Genomic DNA, 10,943 nt, shown 5'->3' on the forward strand with positions numbered 1-10,943 from the left:
CTAATGCAACAGCTGTAGGCACCCTGAAAAAGTTGGCACTGGGACCCATGTTAGTCCAACAGCCCAACTTTGAAACCCTAAATCAGTAGTCTCGTAAGCGTTAACCTGCAGATGTGTCAAAACTACAAGTCCAAGCATGCCTGTTCAGCCAACGACTGTACGTCCATGCTGGTAGTTGTAGTTCTGACACAGTTGCTAATATATATTACTAGATACAAAGGGGCAGATTTACCTGTCCAGAGGAAAAGTTGCTGAGGCCTTTTCAAAAATGAAAGAAGCAATCTGATTGGTTGCTATGGGCAATTCAGCAACATTTCCTCTGGATGGGTTTTGATAAATCTCCCCCAAAGTATTTTCCCTGGTGATGTATCTCAGCACCTTCAGTCTGAACAGGTTCATGATACTGACTTTGCCACTTGAAACACTTCCTATGTGCTCAGCAGTAGGTCGGACTGAATCCGAGCTCAAAGATTACTTCACACTTTTTTGAATGCTGCTGGCAATGTTTTTCTGTAATACAATGCCAACTGTTGTAGTGTTGAGCCACCTGTAGCGCATCCGCAGCATATTTCATGCTGCGGATGCGCCGATGACTGTTACTAGAGTGAGCTCCCTGCTGTGCCCAGGTGTCCTACGTGTAGCAGCAAGCCGCATGCGCAGTTTACTCTCAGACATCGCGGCTGCTCGTGACCTAGCTCAGGGAGCAGGGGGAGTGGCCGCGAGAGTAAACATCCCTTTCGCGCACCGTTTCCTACAGACTCGCAGATCCCTGTGTGTCTGTTCGTAGTAGCGGATTGCTGCGTAGCAGCAATCCTCTGCTACGAACAGACACACAGGGATTTGCAAGTCTGTGGGAAACGGTGCGCGCAAGGGCGGTTTACTCTTACTGTGCATGTTTTTACCACGTTCTTACCACGTTTTTGGAATACAGTTCCCGTATCAGGTTTATAATGAAAAACTGATTCCTCAAAACCTTACTAAACTGTATCAAAAGGTGTGTACAAATTTTAACCCGTCTACGGTTTCAAAAATGATGTCCGGTTGCATCAGTTTTTTAAGTAAAATAACGTATATGTTTTTAACTTTTCACTCCAATATGAATAAAGTTTCACTTGTTTGATTGAAATTCCATGAAAAAAACTGTGCAAAGTCAAAAACCGTATGGTGCAAACTGGATGGAACCGTACCCACATACCGTTCTCTACGGTTCCCATTGACTCCCATGTTTAAAAAAAAAAAAAAAAAAAAAAAAAACTTACACGGTTTAACAAAAATGTAAAACATAAAAAAAATCTTTATTTAAAAGTAATTACAATACATACAAAATGCATCAAATACAAAATAAATTACTATGTCATGATCAGTTAATGTGGATACAGTATTAAGAAGAGCCCTTCTTATGTGACTAAGGCTTAAAGGGGTACTCCCTTTTTTTTTTCAAATGAACTGGTGCCAGAAAGTTAAACAGATTTGTAAATAACTTCTTAAAGTGTACCCGTCAGATCCAACAAAAATTTATTTTTTAAATATATCACTCAGTACCTAATCCTGACCATGTACATCTAATTTTTATGTGTCTAGCACCTTTATTTTTTATTTTTTTATTACACTTTTAATTTAGCTCACTAGCCTGAATTACTCTCAAAGGGAGGGGGCGTGGCCTCACTGTGCATGTCTCCACCCCCTCCCTCAGTATGCTGTCTGCTCATATCTCCCCTAGCATTAGCAAAACTACAACTCCCAGCTTGTCCTCACTGAAAGTAGCGGGACACAAGCTGACAGTGGGAGGATTTTTCCTCCAGGTATGAGCCCTGCGCTCACAGCTGTCAATCAAGGAAGTGTGTCCATGACATAGGTGATGAGGCATGGACACAGCAGGACTAGTATGTGTATAGGCAGGCAGGGGGGGCAGTTGTTTGACTGTATTTTTCAGTATGAAATACTGAAAATTAAAAAAAAAAAAATTCTAATTGAAACCTATTGGTTTTGCATGCTTTACAACATATCAAAAGTTTTTGTATCTGACAGTGCGCATTTAATCCTTCCAGTACTTATTAGCAGCTGTATACTACAGAAATGTATTTTTTCTCTTGTCCACAGTGCTCTCTGCTGACACCTCTGTTCGTGTCAGGAACTATCCAGAGCAGCATAGGTTTGCTATAGGGATTTTCTCCTTCTCTGGACAGTTGTCAGCAGAGAGTGCTGTGGACAAGACAAAAAAGAAATTCAAAAAGAAAAGAATTTGCTCTGTAGCATACAGCTGCTAAAAAGTACTGGAAGGGTGAAGATTTTTTTAATAGAAGTCATTTACAAATCTGTTTAACTTTCTGGCACCAGTTGATTTAAAAAAAATGTTTTCCACTGGAGTACCCCTTTAACAATGGAAGGCACTTGGTCCGACTTAGCTTATTGAACATACAGGAGAGGTTGGCTTATTTCCTTCCACTGGCAGAGCCAAGAGGGGTACTGGTATAGTTTAGGATGGCGCTCTGTAGAAGGCTGGCTCTCTGCGCTTCCTCCTCTCGCATCCTTAGAATCTCAGCATCCTTCAGTCTTAGCTTCTCCAATAGAGAAGAGATCTCACCTTCTTTATCCAATAGCGTCTCTCGGTGGGTATTGGCCTGCACTACAGGGACAGAAACAAATCTCATAATACAAACAATGGTCTACAACGCTGGGATGATTGAACTGATTCCCCGCATGTTCTAATAACATTTCCGTGCGACATTCCACCGAAAATAGAGGCCGCGAATGTCAGTGTAGAAAGACCTAGAGGGGTTTGCCCACATGAGATGGTAATGATTATAGGGGCCTCCATTAAAGCTGGACTACTAAACTAAAGGTTTAGTCTAAAGGAGCGACACGCCTTCTTTACCGCGAGGACTATGAATTTATGGAACGGTCTACCTCAGGAACTGGTCACAGCAGGAACAATTAACAGCTTTAAAACAGGGTTAGATACATTCCTGGAACAAAATAACCTTAATGCTTATGCAGAATTATAAAACTACATCCCTTTCCCTTATCCCCTTACACCCTTCACTTCCATTCCCTGCTTGGACTTGATGGACGTATGTCTTTTTTCAACCATACTAACTATGTAAGCAGGCCATGCATGCCCACCTATGAGTGCCAGCAGACAGATGCCCACCAATTAGAATTACAAAAATATTGGCCCTCATTTACCATTGCAACCCAGACATGTTTTGTCGGGTTGTGCGCCAGATTCAGTCGCATTGCGCCAGAATTGAAAAAAAACCCGACTAACTCTCCACTTTGCGAAGAAAACCGAAAAGGGGGCGTGACCGCCTGTAAAAGGGGGTGTGGTCTCCAAAAGGGGCGTGTCCCCAACATTTTCACACACACACAAAAAAAAAAACATATTTACTAAGGTTTCCACATACAATGGGGGAGATTTATCAAAACCTGTGCAGAGGAAAACTTGCCCAGTTGCCCATAGCAACCAATCAGCTCGCTTCTTTCATTTTAATGAAGGCCTGTGAAAAATGAAAGAAGCAATCTGATTGGTTGCTATGGGCAACTTGGCAAGTTTTCCTCTGCACAGGTTTTGATAAATCTCCCCCAATGTGGTAGATTTGAGCTGAGGAAAACCCCACAGATCAGAGCAGGTGTAAAAAAAAAAAGCAAAATGTAGGGAAAGTGGAAAATGTAGGGAAACCTTAGTAAATACCGTGGAAAATAAATTGTAGGGAATTAAAACCCACAAAGAAAACTACACAACACTCTTAGTAAATAAGGGTCATTATCTACATTTAATTTCACACTTTTAGAAATAAATCCGGCAGCACTGTATTTCCCATATAACTGTATACCAGTGGTCTTCAACCTGCGGACCTCCAGATGTGGCAAAACTACAACTCCCAGCATGCCCGGACAGCCGTTGGCTGTCCGGGCATGCTGGGAGTTGTAGTTTTGCCACATCTGGAGGTCCACAGGTTGGAGACCACTGCTGTATACCATGTAAAGACCAATTCAGTACCTTTCTGCTGTCTCTCCAATGCAGAAATCTTCTCCTTTAGTCCTTCCTGTGCGGTCAACTCCGCTTCAAGATGTCCCATCTGCTGTTGCAGCTCGCATCGCACCTTTGTTATTTCCGACACCTTCTCTTGTTCCTTCTTTGATAACTCCTGCAGGTATAACGCAGATCATAAAACCATACACATACGCGTAGTAATACGCGAAGTCTTCTATGTATCCAAAGCTTCTTATTATCTGTACATGAGTACTACTCCAATGGAACACAAGGCCCATTCCAATTGGCAATGTGTTTTCTCCTGTTCCTTACAGTGAATGCAAATGTTGTATATTCCGGGAGTAACTTTTATTTAGAATTATGCTCAGGAAAGTGTTAAAATAAAAAAAGACCAATCAGTAGGGGTCCCTGTGTGAACAGACATTTGGGACAACAGCAGCTTAAAGGAGAACTGCGGCTGCAAAAACAAACAAAAAAATAAATAAAAAAAAAAAAAAAAACAGAAACTTTAAAAGGGGATTCCGGTGAAAAACTTTTTTTTTAACCCCTTAAGGACGCAGCTCGTTTTCACCTTAAAGGGGTACTCCGGTGAAACCCTTTTTTCTTTTAAATCAACTGGTGGCAGAAAGTTAAACATATTTGTAAATTACTTCTATTTAAAAATCTTAATCCTTCCAGTACTTATTAGCTGCTGAATGCTACAGAGGAAAATTCCTTTCTTTTTGGAACACTGATGACATCACGAGCACAGTGCTCTCTGCTGACATCTCTGTCCATTTTAGCAACCATGCATAGCAGATGTATGCTAAGGGCAGCATGGTGGCTCAGTGGTTAGCACTGCTGCCTTGCAGTGCTGGGGACTTGGGTTCAAATCCCACTAAGGACAACAATAAATAAAGCATTATTATTATTAAAATAACGTTAGCAGATAGAACTGTGCTCGTGATGTCATCAGAGAGCATTCCAAAAAGAAAAGAATTTCCTCTGTAGTATTCAGCAGCTAATAAGCCCAGGAAGGATTAAGATTTTTTAATAGAAGTAATTTACAAATATGTTTAACTTTATGCCACCAGTTGATTTAAAAGAAAAAAGGTTTTCACCGGAGTACCCCTTTAAGGACGGAGCCATTTTTTGCACATCTGACTACTGTCACTTTAAGCATTAATAACTCTAAGATGCTTTTACCGATTTTTTCGTGACATATTCAAATTTATTTTTGTGGTAAATTTTCATCGTTACTTGCATCATTTCTTCTAACTTTGAAACTCTCTGCTTGTAAGGGAATGGATTTTGGATATTCCAAAAAATTATATATCGATTCACAAATACAATATGTCTACTTTATGTTGGCATCAAAAAATTGACCTATTGTTACTTTTTGAAGACATTAGAGGGCTTCAAAGTAGAACAGCAATTTACAAAATTTTCAGGAAAATTTCAAAATCTGAAGGGACAGATGTTACAGAACTACAACTCCCAGTATGCCTGGGCAGTCTAGGCATGCTGAGAGTTGTAGTTTTGCAACATCTGGGGGGCTACCATTTGGGCACAACTGTAATAGTGGTCTCCAAAGTGTGACCCTCCAGATGTTGCAAAACTACAACTCCCAGCATGCCCAGACAGCCTTTGGCTGTCTGGGCATGCTGGGAGTTGCAGTTTGGCAACCACTAGGAAGGCAGCAGTAAATATCGCTTTACTGCCACCTTCCTTGATGCGTAGCGCCGTCGCCTCCCTACCTCCGCCGCTGATCTCTGCTGATGCCACCGATGATCGGCAGTCCCCACCGCATCTTCTCCCCAGGTAGCAGCCGCCATCTTCTCCCCCCGTTCTGCCCGACATCCAGGGGTGGGCAGAGGGGGGGTTTCCATGGTAACCCCCTTCTTCAACTGCCATTGGTCAGTAGTCATTGCTGACTAATGGCAGGGGATAGGAGGCGGTGGCACGACTGCAACCTCGCTCCTATCCCTTAGGATGATCGGGCTGTCACTGACAGCTCCGATCATCCCTATTTTCCGGGCAATCGGGTCACCAGAGACCCGATCAGCCCGGAATAGTGACAAATCGCAGATCTGAATTGATCTGCGATTTGCCGCGATCGCCGACATGGGGGAGGGGGGGGGGGGGGGTCAGGGCGATATGCCGGGATGCCTACTGAACGATATCAGCAGGCATCCCGTTCCGGTCCCCGCCCAGCGAGCGGCGGGGACCGGAATTTCCACGGGCGTATCCATACGACCTGCGTCCTGAAGAGGTTAAATGAACTGGTGCCAGAAAGTTGAACAGATTTGTAAATTACTTCTATTAAAAAAAATCTTAATGCTTTCAGTACTTTTTAGCAGCTGTATGCAGGAAGGAAATTCTTTTCTTAAATTTCTTTTTTGTCTTGTCCACAGTGCTCTCTGCTGACCCCTGATGCCCGTATCAGGAACTGTCCAGAGCAGGAGAAAATCCCCATAGCAAACCTATGCTGCTCCGGACAGTTCCTGACACAGACAGAGGTGTCAGCAGAGAGCACTGTGGACAAGACAAAAAAGAAATTCAAAAAGAAAAGAATTTCCTCTGTAGCATACAGCTGCTAAAATGTACTGAAAGGATTAAGATTTTTTAATAGAAGTAATTTACAAATCTGTTTAACTTTCTGGCACCAGTTCATAAAAAAAAAAAAAGTTTTCCACCGGAGTACCCCTTTAACTCACCTTCCTATGTTCCCCTGTTGTGCCAATATCAGCGTCCCTGTCCTTCGGTGCTGGTCTTCTTCCTGCTCCTGGGCCCCTGGCTCCTTACATGACAGTGCGCTCAGCCTATCACCGGCCAAAGCGGGACATCGCTGTGGCTGGTCATACGCTGAGCCCAGTATGAGTCACCGAGCCCAGGAATAGGAAGAAGACCAGCACCGGAGGACCGGGATGCAGATGTTGGCGCAACGGGACACATAGGAAGGCGAGTTATAGTTTGTGTTTTCACTTTTTGCAGCCCGGGCACGGGGGAAATGAAAAATGCTTTGCCGCAGTTCCCCTTTAATAGTCTGGACCATAACCTGGGAGAGGTCACCAATTGCCTGGGAAAAGGCAGTCTGAATAGAATATTGGTCAGCATTAGAATCATCATAATCTTCCTTAACAGTGTCACTGGCACTACTGGGGTTAAAGCATTCACGTCCTAGAACTGTGGCTGCAGGCAAACAGTTTTAATTCCCAATTTCCGGTTACTGGGTGGTGCTATTAAAACAGTGTTCATACAGCAAACTGTGTGGAAAAAAAAGCTTTGTGTCACTCACCAAATTGTGGAGAAATCTTCTTTATTGCTGTTGCTTATAAACTTTCATAGTGGGTATAACCAAGGCAGGGGAGTGAAATGCGTGGGAGAGCTCCTGAGACAATAACCGTTTCCCACCACTAGGGCGCTTCTGCTGGTTGGAACCAGAAGAAGCACCCAAGCGGCAGAAATCTTAAAAACATTTTAAACATAAAAACTTGATTCAAACAATGTTCCATCAATGATCAATCTGCCTGAAACCTTAACTGTCTGTTTTTTTCCCATAGCAACCAATCACAGCTCAGCTTTCACCAGAGCTCGTTAAGATATGAAAGCTGAACTGTGATTGGTTGTTATGGGGGGAAAAAACAACAGACAATTAGGGTTTCGGAGGTGGCAGCAGAAACACAAGGAACATGGAATGACGTATCTGAAACAGAGGCTATAATGATAGGATTTAAAGGGGTACTCCTTTGAAAAAAAAATTTTTTTTTTTATCAACTGGTGCCAGAAAGTTAAACATATTTGTAAATGACTTTTTATAAAAAAAATCTTAATCCTTCCAGTACTTATTAGCTGCTCTTTGCTCCACAGGAAGTTCTTTTCTTTTTGAATTTCCTTTCTGTCTGACCACAATGCTCTCTGCTGACACCTCTGTCCATTTTAGGAGAAAATCCCCATAGAAAACCTATCCTGCTCTGGACAGTTCCTGACATGGACAGAGGTGTCAGCAGAGAGCACTGTGGTCAGACTGAAAAGAAATTCAAAAAGAAAAGAACTTCCTGTGGTGCATACAGCAGCTGATAAGTACTGGAAGGATTAAGATTTTTTTATAGAAGCAATTTACAAATATGTTAAATTTATTTTCTGGCACCAGTTTTCCTCCAGAAAACATCTTATCCCCTATCCAAAGGATAGGGGATAAGATGTCTGATCACAGGGGTCCCGCTGCGATCTCCGGGTCAGCAACGGCAGCACCAGGAACTTGATAGCTTGGAGCTTCCTCGTTCGAGACGTCACGCCACGCCCCCTCCATTCATGTCTATGGGAGAAGGCGTGACGGCTACGTAGTAGCCGTCACGCCTTCTCCCATAGACATGAATGGAGGAGGCGTAGCGCCTGTAGTCTCCAGTCATCCCGCACAGAACGGAGTTTGCTGCAGCAGAGATCGCGGGCCCCCCCCGATTAGACATCTTATCCCCCATCCTTTGGATAGGCGATAAGATGTTTTCCAGCGGAGTACCCCTTTCAAATGGCCAGCACGGAATGTAGTGGCTGTCTTGTTTCCGTGTTGCTGGTGGTCTACGATTGTGGAGATTTTTCCGGCCATGTTTACCTGTTGCAAGCCATCGATTCGTCTTTTTAGGCCTTCTATTTCCAGGCACAGCTGGTTGTTCTGAGCTTGCACTTCTCCAACTAGTTGGTTCTGCTGCATAACCTGACTCTGCACCTGATCCCGCGACTGGGTTAAGGTTCGTATCTTGTCCTGTAGAAGGGCGGCATGCTGCTGCTGCTCAGGAGACAGTAAGACAACTAAATTAATGATCACCAGATAAAAGATCATATCAAGAAAGTGCAAAAGTAACCATTGTATTATAAAGAGTACCGGTCATCAAACCATATTTTCTAAACTTACTCAGGAGATATATTTCCTAACTACTCCTCACACCCCTCCTGCCCGTAAAAATTTTTTCCGGGCTTTAAAAAAGCTGTGTATCATACCTTTCCCCTTGCCCACATTGTGTGAGCTCCCGGCAGGAGAAAGTGGGCGTTCACCAACAGGTGCAACGTCACTGAAGCCTGCGAGAGCTGTGCCTTGCCATGCACCGCACGCACTTCCTGAGTTTGGTCTCCTGCCAGGCCTGGAAGAGACCAAACTAACTGTTTGACTTGCAGCAGGGAACAGAACAGAGACACCTAGTGGCCATTTTTTTCAATCACATTAAAAACATATAAAGGTTGAGAATTTTAACAGCAAGTAAATAGCAAAGTGTCTTATAATTACATAAGGAACAACATATTAAAAGTTTCGTTTGGTGACAGGGACTCTTTAGTATACCATATTCTGTCACTAAATGCAGGTGTGATCCCGTATTCACCAGTATCAGAAGCCTGCACTCTCTAAAATCACTGAGTATTATAGTTTTAGCACATAAACCTTATTGCATAATGAAAAGTTATAGACAGGACATTCATTAACTAATCATTCTTGTAGTAGAAAGGAAAACAGGATCAGCACAGCAAAGAAAGGGTAAAATCACAAAAGCAGCCATGGTCTGCAGCTGAAAATGAAGATGACTTAAAGGAGAACTCCGGAATAGGAAAATTGTCCCCCATACTGCCGGCAGTAAAAAAAATAAACAGGTACATACCTTCCATCACTCCCCCGGTGCCTCCGGTAACCGGCTATGGCTTCCGCCGCGATCCTCTTCCTGGATGCCGGTGGTCGGCGAGTCATACTGCCAATCACTGGCCGCAGCGAAGTCCTGACTCGGCCGGCGATAGGCTGAGCGGCAGTGTGAGAACGCTTCAAGACACACAATTCTTCACTACACCAACACCTTCTGCCGGGGCTGAAAACGTCACATTGCCGCTCAGTCTATCGCCGGCCGAGTCGGGACTTCGCTGCGGCCGGTGATTCGCAGTATGACTCGCCGGAACCCGGGAAGAGGATCGCGGCGGAGGCCGTAGCCGGTTACTGGAGGCCCCGGGAGAGCGAAGGAAGGTATGTACCTGTTTATTTTTTTTACTGCCAGCAGTATGGACAATAATTTCCCTATTCCGGAGTTCTCCTTTAAGGGATTACAATTAGGAGACAGATCTGTGTACATAGAATGAACACAAGGGACAGCTGGTCAGAACTTTATGGGTAGTCAGAGATAAAGATGAAGCTTGGATTTAAAGGGGTATTTCGGTTAAAAACTTTTTTTTTTCATATCATCTGGCTCCAGAAGGTTAAGCAGATTTGTAAATTACTTCTATTAAAAAATCTTAATCCTTCCAGTACTTATCAGCTGCTGAAGTTGAGTTTTTCTTTTCTGTCTGACCACAGTGCTCTCTGCTGACACCTCTGTCTGTCTCAGGAACTGTCCAGAGCAGGAGATGTTTGCTATGGGGATTTTTCTCCTACTCTGGACAGTTCCTGATACAGACAGAGGTGTCAGCAGAGAGCAATGTTGTCAGAGAGAAAAGAACAACTTAAATTCAGCAGCTGATAAGTACTGAAAGGATTAAGATTTTTTAATAGAAGTAATTTACAAATCTGTTTAACTTTCTGGAGCCAGATGATATGAAAAAAAAAAAAAAAAGTTTTTAACAGGAATACTGCTTTAAACCCTCTAGTGCATAGCATGGACCCTCTGAAGGAGGCAGACAGGCTCGGCATGCAAGCACACAGTCTCAACTGTCTCCTGCAGGTAACACTCTCTAAGCCCCACCCCCACTTCCTGTGTTCTGTCTTGGTCTGTCTGCTGCTATAGATTGAATACCACTAACAACAGGCAACAAACAGCAGATTGCAGAGAAGTGAGACGCCTAAATATCTTTTGTTGTGTACTTTTTATTTATTAAAAACCTTATTGTTAATGCTACTTTACACAACCTAATCGTATAAAAAACGCAGTGAAATACTTTGTATTCAAAATCATTATTATACGTCAATGTATTACTGTGAGTGAACTTATTTCATGGCCTA

The 10,943-nt window shown here is 43.2% G+C and overlaps 1 protein-coding gene across 2 annotated transcripts in view; it reads right to left on the reverse strand.

Annotated features, from left to right (window-relative positions):
• Nucleotides 1-1,265: 1,265 nt before the first annotated feature.
• Nucleotides 1,266-10,943, reverse strand: part of LRRC45 (leucine rich repeat containing 45) — a 38,106-nt gene continuing 28,428 nt past the window's right edge. For both annotated transcript variants that reach the window (XM_056549919.1, XM_056549920.1), the window contains exons 16-18: nt 8,586-8,759; nt 4,001-4,148; nt 1,266-2,626 (exon numbers count right to left, since the gene is read on the reverse strand). In XM_056549919.1, coding sequence (XP_056405894.1) covers nt 2,433-2,626; nt 4,001-4,148; nt 8,586-8,759 — 516 coding nt within the window. In that variant the 3' untranslated portion in view covers nt 1,266-2,432. The remainder of the gene's footprint in view (nt 2,627-4,000; nt 4,149-8,585; nt 8,760-10,943) is intronic.

This window comes from Hyla sarda, chromosome 13, assembly GCF_029499605.1.
Source record: "Hyla sarda isolate aHylSar1 chromosome 13, aHylSar1.hap1, whole genome shotgun sequence".
NCBI classification, from domain to species: Eukaryota; Metazoa; Chordata; class Amphibia; order Anura; family Hylidae; genus Hyla; species Hyla sarda.